This window comes from Rutidosis leptorrhynchoides, chromosome 2, assembly GCF_046630445.1.
Source record: "Rutidosis leptorrhynchoides isolate AG116_Rl617_1_P2 chromosome 2, CSIRO_AGI_Rlap_v1, whole genome shotgun sequence".
Taxonomy (NCBI): Eukaryota; Viridiplantae; Streptophyta; class Magnoliopsida; order Asterales; family Asteraceae; genus Rutidosis; species Rutidosis leptorrhynchoides.
Window position 1 is genome coordinate 135,143,135 of NC_092334.1, and position 23,716 is coordinate 135,166,850.

Here is a 23,716-nt window from a genome sequence, read left to right on the forward strand (position 1 = left end):
ATGAAGTGTTGCATTCAATAAAACCTTTGTCATGTATTATATTCGACTGTTATGTCATGTGTGTAGTATTTGGTAACCGATGTATTATGGGGATTATTTCTTGAATAATCGTCCACTTATTTAAAACATGCATTATGTATAATAATGGTGTGTTTTTTTTATGAAACGAATGCAATATTTTTTCTAAAACGTATCATATAGAGGTCAAATACCTCGCTATGGGACCAATGAATAACGTACTGCGTTTATAGTCATATGGACGAGTCGTTTCAGATACAAAAATTGTGGAATATTAATATCAAATGTGGTAAGAATCTGTTAGCCATCACTTCCTACTTTCTATTCTTTTTCTTCTTGATTGATTCTTCTGGTCGACTGCTTCCAAGCTATATAACAAAATCTGTCAAAAATAAATATCAAATAATCGTACGAATCTGTTACACATCTCATTTAAATCGTACCAATATGAAATATCTAAATCTGTTTTTAAGTTGTTTATTAATTTAAAATCTTCTAATCGAATATAATCTGTTGACCCAATCTTAGCTATAAAACAAATTACAATCGAATCTTAATGCTGTAGTAATTGTTAACTAAACACATTATATATATACATTGTTGCAATTGAGAATGGAAAAACAGAAATGAACGAAATCAAAACTCACTTGATTATTACCCATTTTTTTTTCTTTATCATCGAAAATCACCACAACCATCACATATGATCACCTTCTAATATTAATCTGTTTCATTTCTTTTATGTTGCTGAAAACCCAAAACATATACCCTTTGTTACTTTTCCGGTTGTAACCCAAAACCACCCCAATATCGTCACCCTTGCCACCCTACAACCATCATGAGCCACCACTCTAAACCTCTCTCTCTCTCTCTCTCTCTAATATTTTTGCATAAAAGATTCCTCTTACAATTTGTTCCCTTCTTCCTTCTACCACCTCTGGATCTGCCACCATCAATATGATGACCCGGAAATTTCTGACCAAATTTAAATTTAATCTTTGTATGATTAACATTTCCAACACGATAAGCAAAGTCTGTAAAAATGAATCTCAAAATTTTTGAACTACTTTCATAAATTCAAATACCTTTCGGTTGTTCACAACAATTCGTGAATAATTATATGTAAATCGATACATATATATACACTATAACTTGAAAACGTATGATACTGTGCATTAAACTTATTGGTTTATATATATCTATTTGAATATATATGATAAGTTGGAATATTAATTGCATAAATAACTTGCGACGTGTATTTATAACGTGTCTATGAATATTAAAAATATATATCAACTTGGTCATAAAACGATTTGATATTATATATATATATATTCACAAATAGCGAGACAATGATTTATTGAAGTAAATGACCAAAACACTCAAAAGTTTAAGATATACTTTGAGTGATATTGTTTATGGATAATTTAGGTTTATATTTTGACAAAGGTACGAGTCACGAAACGAAAAATGCAAGTTTTCTCAACATACGAAAAGACGTTCGAAAAACCGGAACCGGGACATGAGTGGAGTGACGACGTACGACTTATCGGAAAAAAATTACAAGACACCTATACACGAGAATATAATATAATATATAATTAATTAATTTAAATTATATATATTATATTAATATTTAAATATGTCGACAAACTAAAAGTTAAACGAATGTGAGCTGGATCAGAGGGCCATGCGATCGCATGGCCATGATGCCCAAAAACCATGCGATCGCATGGAGGGCTGGGACAGGCCAAGTCCTATAAGTTCGATCGAATTCTCTATTTTATTATTATTATTATTATTATTATTATTATTATTATTATTATTATTATTATTATTATTATTATTATTATTATTATTATTATTATTATTATTATTATTATTATTATTATTATTATTATTATTAATCTTATTATTATTAGTAGTAGTATTATACATAAAATATTACGACGAGGTCATGAGCGGGTCACTTTCAAAATGGGTTTTCAAGCGGGATAAAGCTAAGGAAACTATGTGTTATAGCTATGGAGGTTATGGGTAATATTCATGGGTATTGTTCGCAAGTCAAACCTAGTGTTTATCATTTCTGTTGCATCTACATACTTTCCTGCAATATTGAATCTCAATATTTATACGTGAGCATTCATATCTTATCTTTTATATATTAATAGCGTATCCATATCTAGTGCTCGAGTATATATGTTTATGCATGCTTGTATGCTAAATTTCGTCATTAGACAGTTTATGATGAATCACAAATTAAATACATATATTACTGATAAAAGGTATATGATATACATGTTTTTGAAAAGCTGGAGAAAAATCAATAACTTTTCATTTAGAAATTGCGTAATTTCGGTGAACGAATTAAAAGATATGATCAACTGAATTATGATTGACATTAATTGAAATTGCTTTTGAATCTGCAATTGATATTTAAACAACTTGTTTGTAAGATTGATAAATTGGATTTTTGAATATCACCAGCCGAGTAAATGAATTCTTATATAAGGCATGTCTCGTTTTGTTAAACAACTGTTAAAAATTGACTTTTTGAAACGACATTGGATAACTTTTGTATGTCGATCTCGAGCATTAGGATTATGATACATTATGACCTGACCTAGCTTGATAGACATTTATTGACCAACATATGTTCTCTAGGTTGAGATCTACGGTTATTTGGTAATCCGAGTTTCAGTCACATTTTGGTGAACGACTTTATATGCTGTTAAGGTGAGTTTCATTTGCTCCCTTTTTAAATGATTTTGCAATATATATTTTTGGGCTGAGAATACATGCACTTTATTTTAAAACAATGGACACAAGTACATACTAAATTCTATACTGAGTTTGAACCGAAAATCCCTTAGCTTTGGTAACTAGTAACTGTCGGTTATAAGAACTGGTAGGCGCGAGTAGTAGTATATGGATCCATAGGGCTTGACTTCCCCGTCTGTTCCAGGTATAGAAACCCTAGCCTGAACAATAAAACAGACGTATGCTATTTGAGTTTAGTAGACGTTGATTTGCGTGCATTGTACATGTTGGTTGCATGTATGTTAAAACATGGGTACTTATTATAACGTTAAAGCTTAGTTACCAGGGTGCTCAATCTTGTAGAATATTTTGATAAACGTTTCTGGATGAAACAACTGAAATCTTGTTATCCACCTTTATATACAGATTATGCGCAACATTAAAACTATGAACTCACCAACCTTTGTGGTGACACTTGTTAGCATGTTTATTCTCAGGTTCCCTAGAACTCTTCCGCTATTTGCTTATATGTTATACAAGATATGTGCATGGAGTCATACATGCTTTATTCGAGAAAACGTTGCATTCACAAATCATCACCATCTATCTTATTTTGACTGCATTGTCAACTGAAGTACTATTATAAACTATTATTTACGGTGATTGTCTATATGTAGAAATCATCAGATGTCGAAAACCTTTGATTTAAATATTCATTTATGGTGTACCTTTTCAAAAGAATGCAATGTTTACAAAACGTATCATATAGAGGTCAAATACCTCGCAATGAAATTGATGAATGACGTGTTCGTCCATATGGATTTGGAGCGATCGTCACAGTTGGTATCAGAGCATTGGTCCTAGCGAACCAGGTCTTGCATGAGTGTGTCTAACTGATAGTTGTTAAGATGCATTAGTAAGTCTGGACTTCGACCGTGTCTGCATGTTAAAAGTTTTGCTTATCATTTCTTGTCGAAAATTACATGCTTATCATTCTTAAGTTTAGACACGTTTTCCTGCATTTATTGCATAAATAGTGTATAGACAAAAATTCATATCTTAGCGTATCTGTTACTGTAAACTTTTCCTGACATCTTCCGAAAATTTCTCCGTGATTTATGGAATTTGGTATTATATATACATATGTAAATTATGTATTGAAGAATACCAAACTAAATCCTATAATCTAATTCATATCAAAAATCATCTCCCTAATTATACAAGATGGATCCCGTATCTAGTTCAAATTCCTTAAACTCTGACAGCTATTCCGATATAGATATTTACCTGAATTCCGAAGATAGTGTAACCGGAATGGATCAACCAATCAGCCATCACCTATTCTGGATGAATTGGGGATGGGTTCATAGCCTACTTAATCATTGGAGACAAGAAGAAGGTGATCCCTTCCATCCACCACATTCCCCTTTTGGCGAAGAACCTGAAGCACTTACCGGCGAACCTGTTCGAGACACCATTTTCTCTCTCATTTCCAGAGTATCTCGTCACGATAATATACTATCTCAAATTCTAAATCTCATTCATCCACTCATCCAAACCAACAATCATCCCGGTGTAATAGAAGAAGTCAATGAGCTTCGCGCTCGGGTAGTGGCTTTGGAGAATATGGTCAAAGGTTGCAAGCACCAGCAGCATCACCGGCATCAACAGTACCACCAACAACAACACCAACAGTACCATTACCACCACCAACAACAACCGCACCGTAAACCTCAACTTCACAATCTGTCCTATGAGCATCAACGTCATACGCCCTATAGATACCAAGGAATATCAACAACAACAAACGATGAAGTATTGATTCATAACTTCATCGAAGAAATATTCTGCAGAGAATATGTAGTTTCTAAAAGTTTTAGGGATTATATATTGTAAATTAGTAGTGGGCGGATAGAAATAATAAAGTGAAACCCTGACAGGAATAGTGCGCGATTTACAAGCTAGACTTGTTATACAAGCAGCATCCACAATACCGTCAGCATCACCAGCACGTCAGTACTATCAGCATCGTCAACACTAGGAGCACCTATAACATCACGATTTCCACCAGTTCCATAATCACCAACATCATCACAAATCAACAACGCATATATTGTATCAACGAGTTATGAAGTATTAACTCATTTCCTCTGAAGAAATTATATGTATATTTTATATATATATATATGTGAAATTTGAAAACAAAATAAATCTTTCCGTACTAAGCTATTACATGTGAATCATAACTGGTAGGTACTACTCGGTTAGTTCATGTTACTAATATGCTATACATCCTTCGTTAATGACTTAACAATCGTTAATTATAATCTCTGCTTCGACTTAATAGATTCCATTTCATAATAAATTAAGTGTATTATTCAAATACATGATTGATTTTAACACTTTCATTTTTGATGTACTCGAAACTTTCGAGAGAACATCATCTGTGCCTTGTAAGGTTCACAAAAATTCCACGAGCATCAACATCCTTCACCGAGGAATAAGAATAAATAATGAAGTGTCGATTACATTAGCGAAATACTCCGCAAAGATTATGTAATCTTTAATGTTTTAGAGATTAATCATTTCTAAGTCAAGCCAAAAATCAAATGAGCTTAATATGATATTAACTCATTAAATATGTGTTACATCTGAAGAAAATATACATACATATATTTTCATAAAGACGATAATATAAATTCTTTTGTACAAAGTATTAATTGTGAAATCTTTAACAGGTAGGTAATACCCGGGAAATATTTTTAAGTTCGCAATTAATATGTTACACTGTACATTCTTTAATTTTGATTCAAAAATCACTAACTATACTCACTACCTTAACTGCAATACACAATCATTCTCATACAAATTCAATTACATATTCTGATATTGACGGATCAGAATCCAAGTCATAACTCTGAACCGGTGACATCATTCTTAGATCTCTACATATTTCAAAGCTATACTTTGACTTCAAAACTGTACAAGATCCTTCAGTGTGGTTATTACTGAAAATAATCTTGCAATTCTTTTCAAGGTATCAATTTTTACCACACTTCCAACCAGTCAACTTCGATTTTTCAGATTAACCTTATTATAACCTTGACATATACGTTCTTGTTACTGGGGAACCTTTCATGTTCCACCACATTAGCAGTAAATTTACCAACAACTTCATTGATCCTTGACCTTCCGAAAAATCCTTATACTCATAGAAACCCTATCATGTACTCATCCACGTCTTGTAACGGTAATTGCCATACCAACTACCGGGAATTAGCAATCAGTATTTCAAATTTCGCAGTAATTCTACGCCAACAGTTATATATATACATATAATGTCTATCTTCTAGACTTACGTACTTCGAATATGAAGTTTCTGAAAAACACCCCAAACTACGAAACTAGTTCTTCGAATTTTGGAAAAATGCTGATGAAGTAGCAAAAACTGTAAACGACCTTAACAGTCAAAAGTTTGATGATAAAGAGTAGTATGGTGGTAAAGCTGAGAAAAAGATAAGGTTTGGAACTGGAAAACGGATTGAGCAGACCATGAAGGAGGCTGTGGACAAATCACAAAGACTAAACTTGCCTTCAAAGAATCCAAATGATTCAGTATTTGCTGAAGTCATTAACGAATACCTTGCTCCTAACTCAAAATCCGTTACGAACAAATCTTCTTCATCATCCTTCGATATTAGAAATTCTAAGATATCATCGTATCTTTCATTATAAATATCCTCGATATTTCTAAAGATATCTTCATAACTATTATTATCCAAAATTATTTATCTCTTCGCGCTATCTGTGTTACATCATAAAAGAAACTGTTTTAGTTTCTGAAATTCTGAAAAATTCGAATTTAAAATATGAATGTTTTGAAGTAATGTTGGGAATTGAAGCATGAGTTAGTATAATATAATGACACTTGATCAATATAATTATATTACAGTAAGTCATGTTGAGTTTCTAATGAAACGTGATGATTCACAGACCATACCATCATCTTGTGCCATGTTACACGACTCTTACATTCTATCTAATCTCTAAACATATCAAGAACATAATCTCTTGATAGTTCAATCTATTCCTTTGAATTCTGGTAATTTGATAAATTAAGATCGTGCCATTACGATTTCTTTCTTAAAACATTAACTATGTTAATTCCGAAATCCATACCTACGAATTCTGGACCGTTATCCGCTTGACTTAAAGTCGGGAAGAGAGGACAAAAGTATGGAACTCTTGAATATGAAAGAAAATATAAAGCTCGACAAAAACACGTAAATTACAAACCGTGCATATCAATACGTATTGCAACGTAAAGGCACGGGAGAATTAAAAATACTATAACCCCAAGGTAATAGTAAAAGTGAATAAAATCCTCCGGTGGTAGATGAAAAAGAAGAATGACAGATATAAAAATTAAAAGTATATCAAGAATCAGAACTGGATGAAGCATTTTCACAATCTGTTGGAAGTATGAAATGAGTAAGAAGATGTAGGAGTGGTGAAAATAATGAAACAGAAGAGGTCAATTTATAGCGAAATATCGGACACGGCAATCGAGGAAGATTACGTATTTAATCAAAGAAAATCCTAATTTCTGCAATTTCCAAAGAATCAAATCTTATTGAGATTATGAAAATTTTCTAATCCTTAAATTCAGAAAATCAATCGTTACTACGTTAAAAGTTAAGACGAATCTTTATTCCTTCATTTCACTCTATTACGATAACTTCCCTCATACGCTTCAAGTAATCGGATTGTTTTATCCATATTATTCAACGGTGATAAAACTCTATTTATCAACTCATATTCGTCAAGAAAACATTTTTATTGTTAGCCATGACGACCCCACTCAAATTTCGGGACAAAATTTCTTTAACGGGTAGGTACTGTGATGACCAGGAAATTTCTGACCAAATTTAAACTTAATCTTTGTATGATTAACATTTCCGATACGATAAGCAAAGTCTGTAAAACTGAATCTCAAAATTTTTGAACTACTTTCATAAATTCAAATAACCTTCGGTTGTTCACAACAATTCGTGAACAATTATATGTAAATAGATACATATATATACACTATAACTTGAAAACGTATGATACTGTACATTAAACTTATTGGTTTATATATATCTATTTGAATATATATGAAAAGTTGGAATATTAATTGTATGAATAACTTGTGACGTGTATTTATAACGTGTCTATGAATATTAAAAATATATATTAACTTGGTCATAAAACGATTTGATATTATATATATATTCACAAATAGCGAGACAATGATTTATAGAAGTAAATGACCAAAACACTCGAAAGTTTAAGATATACTTTGAGTGATATTGTTTATGGATAATTTAGGTTTATATTTTGACAAAGGTAAGAGTCACGAAACGAAAAAGGCAAGTTTTCTCAACATACGAAAAGACGTTCAAAAAACTGGAACCGGGACATGAGTCGAGCGACGACGTACGACTTATCGGAATGAAAATTACAAGACACCTATACACGAGAATATAATATAATATATAATTCATTAATTTAAATTATATATATTATATTAATATTTAAATATGTCGACAAACTAAAAGTTAAACGAATGTGAACTGGATCAGAGGGCCATGCGATCGCATGGCCATGATGCCCAAAAATCATGCGATCGCATGGAGGGCTGGGACAGGCCAAGTCCTATAAGTTCGATCGAATTCTCTGTTTTGTTTGCTCATTCACTCCTCTCTATCTTGGTATATATATTTATTATTATTATTATTATTATTATTATTATTATTATTATTATTATTATTATTATTATTATTATTATTATTATTATTATTATTAAGATTAATATTATTATTATTAATCTTATTATTATTATTAGTAGTATTATATATAAAACATTACGACGAGGTCATGAGCGGGTCACTTTCAAAATGGGTTTTCTTGCGGGAAAGAGCTAAGGAAACTATGTGTTATAGCTATGGAGGTTATGGGTAATATTCATGGGTATTGTTCGCAAGTCAAACCTAGTGTTTATCATCTCTGTTGCGTCTACGTACTTTCCTGCAATATTGAATCTCAATATTGATACGTGAGCATTCATATCTTATCTTTTATATATTAATAGCGTATCCATGTCTAGTGCTCGAGTATATATGTTTATGCATGCTTGTATGCTAAATTTCGTCATTAGACAGTTTATGATGAATCACAAATTAAATACATATATTACTGATAAAAGGTATATGATATACATGTTTTTGGAAAGCTGGCGAAAAATCAATAACTTTTCATTTAGAAATTGCGTAATTTCGGTGAACGAATTAAAAGATATGATCAACTGAATTATGATTGACATTAATTAAAATTGCTTTTGAATCTGCAATTGATATTTAAACAACTTGTTTGTAAGATTGATAAATTGGATTTTTGAATATTACCAGCCGAGTAAATGAATCCTTATATAAGGCACGTCTCGTTTTGTTAAACAACTGTTAAAAATTGACTTTTTGAAACAACTTTGGATAACTTTTGTATGTCGATCTCGAGCATTAGGATTATGATACACTATGACCTGAACTAGCTTGATAGACATTTATTGACCAACATATGTTCTCTAGGTTGAGATCTACTGTTATTTGGTAATCCGAGTTTCAGTCAAATTTTGGTGAACGACTTTATATGCTGCTAAGGTGAGTTTCATTTGCTCCTTTTTTAAATGATTTTGCAATATATATTTTTAGGCTGAGAATACATGCACTTTAATTTAAAAAAATGGACACAAGTACATACTAAATTCTATACTGAGTTTAAACCGAAAATCCCTTAGCGTTGGTAACTAGTAACTGCCGGTTATAAGAACTGGTGGGCGCGAGTAGTAGTATATGGATCTATAGGGCTTGACTTCCCCGTCTGTTCCAGGTATAGAAACCCTAGCCTGAACTATAAAACAGACGTATGCTATTTGAGTTTAGTACACGTTGGTTTGCGTGTATTGTACATGTTGGTTGCATGTATGTTAAAACAGGGGTACTTATTATAACGTTAAAGCTTAGTTACCAGGGTGCTCAATCTTGTAGAATATTTTGATAAACGTTTCTGGATGAAACAACTGAAATCTTGTTATCCACCTTTATATACAGATTATGCGCAACATTAAAACTATGAACTCACCAACCTTTGTGGTGACACTTGTTAGCATGTTTATTCTCAGGTTCCCTAGAAGTCTTCCGCTATTTGCTTATATGTTATACAAGATATGTGCATGGAGTCATACATGCTTTATTCGAGAAAACGTTGCATTCACAAATCATCACCATCTATCTTATTTTGACTGCATTGTCAACTGAAGTACTATTATAAACTATTATTTACGGTGATTGTCTATATGTAGAAATCATCAGATGTCGAAAACCTTTGATTTAAATATTCATTTATGGTGTACCTTTTCAAAAGAATGCAATGTTTACAAAACGTATCATATAGAGGTCAAATACCTCGCAATGAAATTGATGAATGACGTGTTCGTCCATATGGATTTGGAGCGATCGTCACAATCAATCACCTTCAACCCGACACCACCTCTCTCTCTCAAGCTCTACCATAAAACCGCCTTAGATATTTATATTATTGTTGCCGCTGTTGTGATGCTTCTGTGAGGGTAAAAACTCACGAATAAGTGATGAAAATTGTGATCATTAAGATGATCGTTAAACATGATATCCGGGTATAAAAGCATGATATTAGGTTTCTGTTTTAAATCGCATGCGTGTCATCTCTTTTCCTTGGTGGTCAACATATACCAAATCTTTTACCCCACTTGATTTAAAAGCATGGTATAATGATGATAAAGGACCGAATATAAAATGTGTGAAGTTACGGCTCTTTCAAAAGTCGAACCCCACAAAGAAGATTAATTATCCAGTTAATTATTTAAATCACGAAAGTTTTGTTTTCATGCATATCTTCTTTCTTCGTGCCCGACATTTACCAACCATGGAATACCCCACTGCCATCATTTTTCGCTAGTGGAATATTGGGGTGTATATTAATAATATAATATGAGACGTGCAGCATTATTATTTTTTTAATTAAAGCAATAGGGTTAGGAATGAGGAATCACGATGATGATGTGTAAAGATGATGATTCAGGGATTACGATATCATAATGATAGATAGTGGAGTAGTCATATATGGCTGCTGCTATTTATTTGTGATCACAGATGAACCAGACGAAGTTTACATACACGCATACCCCTATTATATTCATTGTGTCTATTAATGGGCTGCTATGGATTTGTAATTTAGGCCGATTAAGTTTTAGGCCTTAAGTGGGTCGTAATAACCCTTGGTAACATAGGCCGTTAATTTCTCTTCTTGTATGTGACAGATAGAATGGTGATTAGATGATATATGGTAACGATGATTATACATGGTGAAAAGGATACATGAAATAAACAATTAAGATTAGATGATGGTGGGTGATTAGCATGTTGATGATGATGTGTTATGATGATAAAGAGTGATGATGAAGATATAAGTGGGATTTAGGTTAAATAGCAATTTAAGGTTAAAAGGATTAAATTCTGTATTAAAAAGGAAAGGAAATAGCAGAGGGATGGTATGGGAGGTGGTTGTTGAACGAGAGGTCACGAGTTCGAGCCCTGACTGTGGCATTTTTTTTTAGAAAAAAAAAGAAGATGATGAAATTAGTTAAGTATATGGGTTAGATATAATTAATCAGGGATTTAAATCAGGAAAGCAGAATTGGAAAAATGGTCAAGAGTATTAATGGGTTAGCGGGAGGTCGCGGGTTCAAACCCGGACTTGGGCATTTTTTAAGGACTACTCCTTTGAGGTAGTATTACTATTACCATTATTATTATTATTATTATTATTATTATTATTATTATTATTATTATTATTATTATTATTATTATTATTATTATTGTTATTATTATTATTATTATTATTATTATTATTAAATTAACACTAAATATTAAAATTATGATTATTATTATTAACATTAGTATTATTGGGATTATCAAGATTATTATTATTATTATTATTATTATTATTATTATTATTATTATTATTATTATTATTATTATTATTATTATTATTATTATGAATATCATTATTATTATAAACATAATATAACTCTTAAATTTATTATCATTTTTATTGTAACTTTCATATCAACAAGATTATTATAACAAATAAATACTTTCTATATAAGAAAATAACTATTAAAAATACCATAATATTACATATAATTACATATTAACATTATTTATATAAATATTTACATATAAAAAATTATTGATTTTTAAAATAATACTAATCACACATATATATAAAACTATATAAATATTAATTATTTTAAATATATATACAAATTAAATAGATAAGATATATAATTTAAGATATAATATATAAATTTGTTCGATTACTATTATATGTGTAAATATATATACATGATATAGGTTCGTGAATCCGAGGCCAACCCTGCACTTGTTCAGTGTCGTCATATGCATATTTTTACTACAAAATATCGTATCGTGAGTTCATTTGATTCCCTTCTACTCTTTACATTTTTGGGACTGAGAATACATGCGCTGTTTTTTACAACTGCTTTATTAAATGCTTTTGAAATATATTTTGAACTGAGAATACATGAAATGCTTTTATAAATGTTTGACGCGATATGACACAAGCAAAACATTCCTCGAATGAATTATTATGCAGACATAAGTTCTGTGGATTATTATTGAATTAGTTGGACGTGATAATTGCCACTAATTGTTGTGAATATTTTCCCCTGATTATAATTGCTTGGTAACCTAAGAATTAGAAAACGGGTATGGCCCTAATTCACGCGAATCCTAAAGGTAGCTACCGGGTTTAACATCCCCACCGAGAATGTTCACTAGACGGAAGAGCTAGTGGGCGTGGTGTTTAGTACTTCGAGGTTTATATATTTTACAGACGAGATGTTCTGTTTTTGGGGATATTATTGATGCGCATTATATGTTAAGGTCGGTTACCAAGCCAAGCAATGAAAGCAAAGTGAATGTTATGTATCGAGAGAATGATTTTTATACACAGGTTACGTGTATGATATTTTGTACACGAAATATGTGTACGGTTACAAAGAATTATTGAAAAATGGTTGCGTACACGAGATATGTGTACTGTATTTAAAAGATATCGCATGTACATTACATGTGAGTATAGGATTCGGGCTCATTTGTACCATGCACATTTAAATCTTGTGGTCTATCAAAATTATGAATTTTATTGTTTATGATAAACCTATGAACTCACCAACCTTTTGGTTGACACTTTTAAGCATGTTTATTCTCAGGTATGAAAGAAATCTTTCGCTGTGCATTTGCTCATTTTAAAGATATTTCATGGAGTCGTTCATGGCATATAGAGTTCAGTACCTCGCAATGGGACCATCTATGGAAGACTTCGTCCAGATGGATTAGGACGGGTCACTACAGTAGCTGTCAAACCGCCTTCTTCATGAGCATCCTGATTTTGTGCCGGAACCGTAACATTATGAGGAGGTGAATTTAGGGTTGAAAAGTGATTGAAAATGGAAATGGGGGGATTCATTGGCATGAATATATATAGTTATTGTTTAGTTGATGATGAATTTGATGGAGGTGGTTGGGAGGTAGACGAATTAATGTGGCGGTGAAAGGGCGGTACAGGTGGCTAGCGGCGGTGAAATTTAAGTACCGGAAAGGGTGGTTGCAGATGGAGGTTTATGAAGAGGGAAGCTGAAAATGGTGGTATGTGGAAGTGATAGGGTGGTTGTAGGTAGATACATTGTAAAAAAAAAAAAAAAAAAAAAAAAAAAATATGCATTAACTAATACAAACATGTAAATCAATATAGCTTTTTAAACAATATTAGTGTAACTTGTATATGAGCAACATCAACCTCCTCATAAACTAAGAAATCATAACTTTATCTCATACTATAAATGTGAACTTACAATTGTTTCATCAACTTTAACAGAATACACCAATAATAAAATGAAATTAATTTAAATATTGTTACAACAATCTATTATGCAACTAAGTTCTCTCTTGAAGTTCATCAAAAGATTATCCGTATAGAATAATAATCAAATGATTTTTGTGAATCACGATATCGAAAACTTACACTTGTAATACGTATGCTTGTTCAAGTTAAATCAAATTTGACTTTCGATGCAAAAAAGTAAACCGTAATTGGTAAACTACGAGCTCTGCTTTGCGTACCAAAGTTTCTTCTGGCAAATCAAAACCTTCTCGGTCTCAATATCGTACTCAGTTGCTTCTTTACGACAACTCCATTTCATTCCTTTAGCTATTGTTGATATTGCATCTACATAGTAGCTCGACTCCCTAATGATCACGAACCCGTTTGGTCTTAAGATCCGATCCATTTCTAGTAATACGTGTTTCATCTCACACCTAAAATGAAAACGTCACAATTAGAGGTAGAAAAAGAAGAGATTTGACTCGGTGATAATAAGTTGACTAACAAAAGTCAAATATGATGGATTGATTACCTATGGCTTTCGGTTGTGAATAGGCCATCTACATGAAGAAGATCGTACGTACGGGGATACGTTGAGAACGCCTCACACCTAACAAATAGCGCAAATGAATTAATACATATCGAAACAACCAATTTTAAGATTCATCAGCAGGGGTGGCAATTAACACTCGAAAAATTGGTCAAATGGGTCAAAGTCATGCGAAGTTTTATTAATGAATTAAACATCATATTAAACCCAATCCCACCGGTCTTGACCTATTACCCAACTCACTCAACACGCCCATTTTGTCACTTCTAAATTCATGGTCTTGACCTTTTACCAACCCACCCATTTAGTCACTTATAATTCGTGGTCTTGACCCAACACACTCAACCCACCCATTTTGTCACTTCTAAATTCGTGGTCTTGACCTAGTACCTAACCCACCCATTTTGTCACTTCCAAATTCGTGGTCTTGCTTATTAGTTATTACCCAACCCACTCAACCCCGTCCATTTTGCCACTTCTAAATTCATTTTAAAACTTACCAATCTTGGAAAGTTCCAATGAGACCTCGGTCAAACACTACAGGAAGCGTATTGGGAGCATACGAAGAAACAACGTTCATAACCCAAAGCGGGTCATCAACTAAAGCCGCAGCCAAACCACCATAAACCGTATTCATATCCATCACATTCCGGATCTTATTAGTTCCTAAAGCAGGAAGAAGCTTTTTGTAATGCTTTACACGGCTCTTCCACTTGCTGACATCATGCTTAAACGCACCATCACTACCACCGCTTACATCAGCAACCCGTTCCGGAGCCACGTTCAATCTTTCAGGCCATTTTGAAACAACATTCAGGCTTGATTTTTTGTTTTTTGGGTTCGGGACAACAACACATGGTCTCAACGGGGTGTACCATCCGGAATCGGATTCGGTCCCATCGTCACATTTTGGTGGGTAGCTATCGGGTGTATCGAGTTGGTTATAACAGTTGTTGTCTGATGATTTTTGCCATACAGCAATATCATCTTTTTTGTTGTATAATTTAAAGCACATTGAAGTTAAAAGCTCTTGTAGTTTTTCATAATCGGATTTTTGTTCTTCGACTGTCGTGTTCCAACCTCTCCAACGGTTCTCGTAGTTTACGGGTGGGCCGGATAGGACCCAAAAACCTCCGGGTCTTAGGATACGGTGTACTTCAAGAAGATAAATTCCACCTGCAAAATGTCATCAAAGCACTTTTTTAGATTTTTTTTTAGATTTTTTTATTTATTTTTTTTTTTTTTTGACAGTAGTTAATTAACATATGATTATGCAAGGTTGTAAACGTCGCAAGTTTGAGCTAAGTCAGTTGGGACCTTGGAGGGACCAGTCGGTCAAGTCGGGAACGAGACGGGGAAGAGTCTGGCCTTGACCAACGTTGACTTTTAGTAATAAATAAATTAAACATAAATATACAAACATAAAACATAAATATTCCAAATATAGATATATGACACAAAATCTATATTTGAAAAATATAAATTTTTTTAACTAACTTTGACTGACTCAGACCCGATTCAAACCGACTTTGGCCAACTTTAACACAACTTTTTAGAGTTGACCGACTTTTAAGGCGTTTTCGGGCAACTCGGGACGGGCTAGTCCCTAAACCGACGCGTCAGCCAACGTGTATGCCGACTCGGTCGACTTTTACAACAGCGTGATTATGGTATAGATTGTACTAAAGAAAATACCGAATTCTGTCCATGGGATCAGGCATCTGGAACAATGCGCCATATCGAACGAATTTGAAGGAAACGGAAGACGTTGAGTCGATATGATTCCAAGAATAGCGGGAATTCCTCGTTCTAAAGCGAACTGAACTTGCGCCTCGTGATTATCTCTCGGCGCAAGAGAAACTGTTAAAATCCCTCGATCGAGCAAGTCACCACCCCAACTAGCAACCTAGAGATTAAAAAGTTAAAAACTTTTAACCTCATATTATGTAAAAATCCAAGATTTCTCACATATGATCACCATTTTAGAAAGGGGAGTGATCCGTACCCCACCAAAATTTATACGTACACCACTAAAACTGTTTTAAAGGGTTATACAGTACAACATAATAATGCATGTTTAGTGATGTACGGATAAACTAGTTTAAGTAACGAAAATGAATTCAATAAACTCACCCCACAACCAGTATCGATGGCGGTACGAACAGTACCATCTTTCATCCCGGGAATCAAATTTTGCATTAGATCAACGTACGCGCTAACACCGTTGGGAAACATGGTCCCACCTCAGGGAAGTAAAATTTCTCCCCTTCTTTTCGTAACCAATGTTGGTTAGATTTCTGCTTGTTGATCCAGTCATACGGGACATTTCTGTAATATATTTAAATTGGATTTTAAAGTTAAAATTAAAGTTTATGGGCAAGATCACATTTTGATCTAAGTTTTAACTACAAAAGACTACAACGAATGATAAAAATCGAATCTTTACCTGTACCAACATTCGTTTTTGCTTTTTGGCCATCTGATTGGTTCCTTGTAGCCTGTAGGTGGCGGTACAAGGCACTCTTTTCTATCGAAAGCTGGTGGACAGTGACGTTCCATGAATGTAAGCCTATGTCGTCCATATTTATTCCATCTCTGTTAAAAATATTAAACGTCATCGATTACGCTAACATATACATATTTAGATACCCATAACAGATGACGACTTTTAATCCATTTTGCCATGAATGTGTCGATTTGAGTCGTGATCCAAGTCAAACGGTTCAAGTCAAAAAGAAAAAAATGTTGGTAAAAGAAGGGTAATATTTCTCAACTTTTTACTAAAACGGAGCTGGTCAAACATGTTGAACGCCTTCGAATGGCTTCTACTAATGCATACAACCTTCCAAACCGTTTCAAAGATTTGGATTATTTTACTGTAATTTGTAATACAGTTTTTAAAACATTAACTAATCCGTGTTCATTAGAGAAATATTATGCAGATCCAATCCAATTTGGCCATTTCGGCCTGCACTAAAAATGACCCTTTATTTTAACTAATCACATGACCCGCCCATCTTGACACCTCTACCAGATGGAATACCTTGGGATCTGTGCAGGGAGTATAGTCTTGTAAATCAGCACTGCATTGAGGGAAAGATACAGATTTCACTTGGATCGGAGTAGAAACGGACTTTTTCGGAGATTCGACCGATCTCACAACTTCTTCAGTTCCTACGAATCCGTTATTCTGAGAACAAAAGATCCCACCAAGATAAAACGAAAGCCCACATAACACAACAAACATTATCCCAATTGGCATAACCTTTGAACTTTTATCATTTGGCCTTGCAGGCTTATCGTGCTTATCATCATCAACATGTTTTTGCTTCATCTTACAAAATTCTGTTCACAAAATCAAATCGAGAACGTGTTAATCATAGAATTTACGTTCTGCTCAAAACAACCCCAAAATGTCAACTATAATTCCACTAAATAAAATCCTTTTCTTGTCATTTTCGTGAACCAATGAAACATAAAGCGCATTTGAACATGTGATCTTTAAGATATTAACTTAGATCTACTCAAGATCCAAACTTTATGTCATATAACAAACACCCATCATTCAAATTGAACCTATATGATCTAGATAATTGTTTAGTATAGAAATTGGAAATAGAAAGATAAACAAAGTAGACACTTGAGACATGTGTTCATGTACGGATCTAGCTCATGGAGAACTATTATAAAAGTAAAAAAAAAAAAAAAAGAATGACAGCAAAGTGAAGACAGGAAATCAGTGTAGATCTGATGACACAAAATATCCTTGATATTAGTAATTAGTATAAATTAAATAATTAAATAATAAATAGACGAGAAAAGGGGAAAAATTTTCAACATCTGGTAGCAATTACTGTACTTCACTGAAACCGACTTGTTAGTTAGCATATGTCAAAGTCAGATTGACCTTTATGAACAAATCACATGAAATTTGGGCCTTAAATTTAGGGAAGAAATATATAAACTTGTGTAGGGTCCTTACTCCTTATATTGTGCCCACTGCCCACTGAAAATAAATGAAGATTGGATTATCATCATCATATAAGAAACATAAAACTCTCAGTCAGGTTCTTATAAACCCTTTAACTTGATTGAAACTATTTGTTATTTTGCAATGATTCTTTTATGACCATATCACTCAATCAGTTCCTAACTGCTACTTTATCGTCTTGTTATAAAAAGTGGATCTTGAACATCACTCAAGCTTTGAAAAAGCACATAATTCCAAACAAAACACATCAAAATTATGTTCAAGTTGAGCTTCAAATGATTTACCCAAGTCAAAAGTTCTTGCTTTTTTTATTTTTTCAAGATCTATAACAATTCATTATGAACTAACTTCACTCAAAGTTAGAAAAGGCACATAATTCTAAACAAAACACATTAAAATAATGTCAAGTTGAGATTCAAATACTGAACCCAAGTCAAAGTTGTTGCTTTTTTTAAAGATCTATATCAATTCATTATGAACATCCATTAAATCCAGTAGATCTTTATTAAATAATGAATTAGATAACAAAATGAAGTGAACCCATTTCACCAAATCAGATCTATAACACAAGTAACCATAAAAGATATATAATTTGTGAAATTCTTAGACATCCCATTTCAATAAAGATCTAACAAGAGCCCTAAAACAGATAAAAACAGAGGATTGATGAGTGTAAGTACCTTGCTAAATGTAGTTAAATTTCCAAGCTTTTTGGAACAGATTAATGAACCGTACACTATCAAAGGTTTCAGTGGGTTCAGAAATATAAACCAATTAGAATGAATGATTATGATGACAAATCTTGAAAGAAAAGAGAGAAAAAAAAGAAGAAGTAAAGAGGTGGGTGGGTGGGAATATTATCTCTCACACACATAGATGCATCAATACATGCAAGAGTATATATATATACATGAGATATATTTGACAGATGATGATTACCTTAAAAAGTTACTGGTTTTACACCTTCTGCTTGGCTGTCTTTATTTTCATATATTTCCACTTCCACTTCCACTCCTGCTTCAGCTTTTGTTTTTTATTTTTATTATTTTTTATTATAATAATAATAATAAAAAATAAAATAAAAAGAAATTTAAAGTAAATGTAAGATTCAATGTTCTTTGCTTGTCTTTGTTATGTGTCTTCACTGTGACATAGATCTGTTTTTTTTATCTATGAGGAATTAACTTTATGTCTCTTGATGTTGTAAATAAAAGATAAAGTTGTAAGGATTCTTTAAGAAAAGATTTGTACCTCTATTTTTAGAAATTCTATGTAAAAGATTTGCACATTTGATCAATTATTATTTGTGGTAACTAAATAATGGAGAGTCATTTGGGGATTTTTTTTTTCCCCCTTTGTGGTAATCTGAATTCCTTTTTTTTTTTTTACTTGGATCCTTATCCTAACGGGAAAAATGCATAAGCTGATACAATCCTCTATTTTTCCTTGATTTGTAGAGTGCTTTTATCATTTTTTTTATTTTTATTTTTTTTTATTATGATATTACAAGGTAATCAATTTTTAACTAGGTTACAAAATTCTTTGAATTTTGTTATAATTTGTCTAGCTTCTTGTTAATTTTTTAGGTAGTATACTTTCAATCGTGCCTGATTGGCCACCGAGTTGCCCAGTGAAGCACACCACTCGAGTTCAATTCATGGCTCCGCCAAATTGTTCAAAAAGGGGGTGTGACTAGAGAGTGCGCATAATTCACCCCGTACCATGTCTCGAGCTCAGGGAACTTGACTACCCGATATTTTACCTTCTATGAGGGAGCCAATGTGATCATTCATAGGAGTGTTTTTCCTCGCTTACCAAAAAAAAAAAACAACTTTCAGTCGCTCTAAAAAATTATTTTCAACTTTATAAATAATACAATAGTAATAGTATATATATATATATATATATATATATATATATATATATATATATATATATATATATATATATATATATATCAATCATGAGAAAACAAATTATAGACATTAAGTTACTAACACCACCAAAAACCATTTTTAAAATTTGTCAACGCCGCGAGTTCTTAAACTTAAAAGAACTTTTAAAATTTGTCAACATCACGGGCTCTTAAACTGAAAAGAATAATTGTTTGAAAAAATTAATTAATTTTACACGATTATTTTACCCAACGAGCAATGCATAATTTTTAAATTTTGTCAACATCACGGGCTCTTTAGTAATTCTTATACTATTTCTATTTTTAGTACCTATTTACATAACAATATGGACTGTAAATTAAATTTTTTACACGGATTTTTACACATATGGGCAACGCACGGGCTCAAAAAACCTAATATATATATATATATATATATATATATATATATATATATATATATATATATATATATATATATATATATATATATATATATATATATATATATATATATATATATATATATATATATATATATATATATATATATATATATGGGGTAGGGATCCCTTGAGAGCTCAATTTGATTGAGAACTCTATGAACCGTGATTCGAACAAAAAAGCACACGGGCGAACAAATATTGCATAGGGTCGAACAAAATTGCAGATGCATATAAAATCATCTCTGTTTTACATTCCAGTTCGTTCTACATCTATTTTTGTTCGAATTAACCAATTTTGGTTCGAATATATGAAATGTAGAACACAAATTTGTTCGAAAATGTCCAGATTTGTTCGAGTATAGATGTTTTTGTTCGATTTGCATCTGTTTTTTTTTTTCTTTCTAAAATGAGGTTTTTTTTTATTTAGCCCGATTTAGAGTTTAGGATTTATGGTTTAATGTTTTGGGTTTACTCCATAAATCCAAAATCCGAAACCTTAAACTCTAAACCGTTCGTGTTAAAAACTCAATCCAAACCCTAAACCCTCAAACCCAAAATCTAAACCCTAAACTTAATTTGATAAAAATTTGATATAGAACGGGTGTGGAACAGCATGTTCTACGTACTGTTCTACAAAAATTTTAGTTACAAGCCAAAAAATGCACTGATCAAAATTGTTTGACCCAAACAAGAAATGGTTCGCCAGTCCCTATTTTTACTTGCCCCTGTTAGTAATCACATTTTCCAATGCAAAATTGTTCTCATTTGATCCTTTGACTATATATATATATATATATATATATATATATATATATATATATATATATATATATATATATATATATATATATATATATATATATATATATATATATATATATATATATATATATATATATTGGTAGGATCAAGAGGGAAGTAACCATTCGGGGGGAAGCGGGGGGAAGCAAAAACTTTTTTTTTTTATTTTTGAAAAAACTTTGTTCACGAACATTATAGATGAGATGAAAATATGAACATTTAGTAGAGACACTTTGTGATAAATGTATTTATTTTGGCGGAAAAACGCTCGAAGAAGTAATATATAATAATTATCGTGTTTTTCGAGCGTATTTTGAGGTTTTAGCCATTGGGGTTTAGATAATAGGGTTTAGAAATTTAGGGTTTAAGGTTTAGATTTAGGATTTAGATTGAGTTTTTAACACGAACGGTTTAGAGTTTAGGGTTTAGGGTTTAGGGTTTGGTGTTTTGGGTTTATGGAATAAACCCAAAACACCAAACCCTAAACCCTAAACTCTAAATCGGGCTAAATTTTACTTCACAAAACATGGAAAAAAAAAACGTTCATATTCTTCACGAACAATATTATCTTGAATGTTATTTTTGTCGATCGTTTTCCCGCCTAAATAATAACATTCATCACGAAGTGTCTCTTCTAAATGTTCATATTTTCGTGTGATCTTGATGCCGAAAAAAAAAATTCAAAAAAAAACGAAAAAACTTTTTTTTGCTTCCCCCCGCTTCCCCCCGATTGGTTACTTCTCCATTGATCCTGCCCATATATATATATATATATATATATATATATATATATATATATATATATATATATATATATATATATATATATATATATATATATATATATATATATATATATATATATATATATGTGTGTGTGTGTGTGTGTGTGTGTGTGTGTGTGTGTGACAGTGTGTGTGTATGTGTGTGAAGAAGATCCAGAGCTAAACACCCTTTTTGGGATAAGGGGATAAGTAAATATGTTATTTTTAGAACATTAAATTAAAATTAGAGTTTATATTAAAAAAAAAATCTAGAGTTAATATTTATTGTGTAGATTCAGAAACAAAATAAAAAATATATATATTTTTTAACAACATACATCTAATGTATGCTAACCGATTATCATACATCTGATCTGATGTATGACAACCAGTTAATATACATTTGATGTATGTTAACGTGTTATTAAATAAATTATTTTTTTTTATCTACACAATGAATACTAACCCTAGAAATTAAAAAAAAAAATTCTAAAATTTAATTTTAATGTTATAAAAATAACAAACTACTTATTCCCTTATCATCAAAAAGGTGTTTATCCCTTGATCTCTTATATAGTGTATATAAAAGATGCATAGCTCAGTATTGAGTGGTATTACTGGTCAATCAATTTGAAATTTAGTTTAAACTAGTGATATGATCCGTGAAATCACGGATTTGTTTAAACGAAATAATTTAATGACATATTTTAAGTATTAAGTGAATGTAAAAGTTAAAGCAATTCATTTTAATGACTCGTTTGACTAAGAAACTTGTTGTTTTCACAAATATATAGAGATATGTATTTTCGCATACATATGTAACGTAATTAATTTCGTAAAAAAAATTCATATTTGAATATTAATAATATAATAATTATAATTATAATTATTATATTAAAAGTAAATAATAATAATAAGTTTGCTCAAAGTTGAGTATTTATATTTTTATTAATAATAATAATAATTAGTAATAATAAATGCCTTTTATTTTTTTTTATTTTTTTTTTATTTTTTTTAGAAAATTAAAATACAATTATTATATAAAAGTTATACAATATGCTTTATAATTTGGGTGTTATGTAGAAGATTTTACAATTTAGGAGAGATTAGTATTTCTTTTTATAAAAGATTTCGTATTATTTTTTTAATTAAATTAATATAAATTTATGACATGATCATTATGAAAATCAAATGATATTTAGCTTAATGATGAAATCATCATTTTAGAGATTTATATGACTATATAGATTATAATACTTAAAATTAATGTTTAAATTTCTCTAAGAATGAATTATATGTATTTTATATCTTTGAATACAAATACAATGATCACTTGAATTGTTACAATGAACAACTGAACTAGTGAACAAAAAGTGTAGCTCACTTTATTTATACTCCGTATTAATCAAAGTAGGTTATAATCTTTTATAACCTACAGTTGATTCCTTT

At 31.5% G+C, this 23,716-nt stretch overlaps 1 protein-coding gene across 1 annotated transcript; it reads right to left on the bottom strand.

Annotated features, from left to right (window-relative positions):
- Window positions 1-13,751: 13,751 nt before the first annotated feature.
- On the bottom strand, window positions 13,752-18,077 carry LOC139891424 (probable methyltransferase PMT21). The gene is given in 8 exon segments (XM_071874395.1): window positions 13,752-14,255; window positions 14,354-14,431; window positions 14,872-15,547; window positions 16,067-16,277; window positions 16,505-16,617; window positions 16,620-16,699; window positions 16,818-16,966; window positions 17,415-18,077. Coding segments are annotated over 8 exon segments (1,815 nt in total). The 5' UTR covers window positions 17,706-18,077; the 3' UTR covers window positions 13,752-14,038.
- Window positions 18,078-23,716: the final 5,639 nt, after the last annotated feature.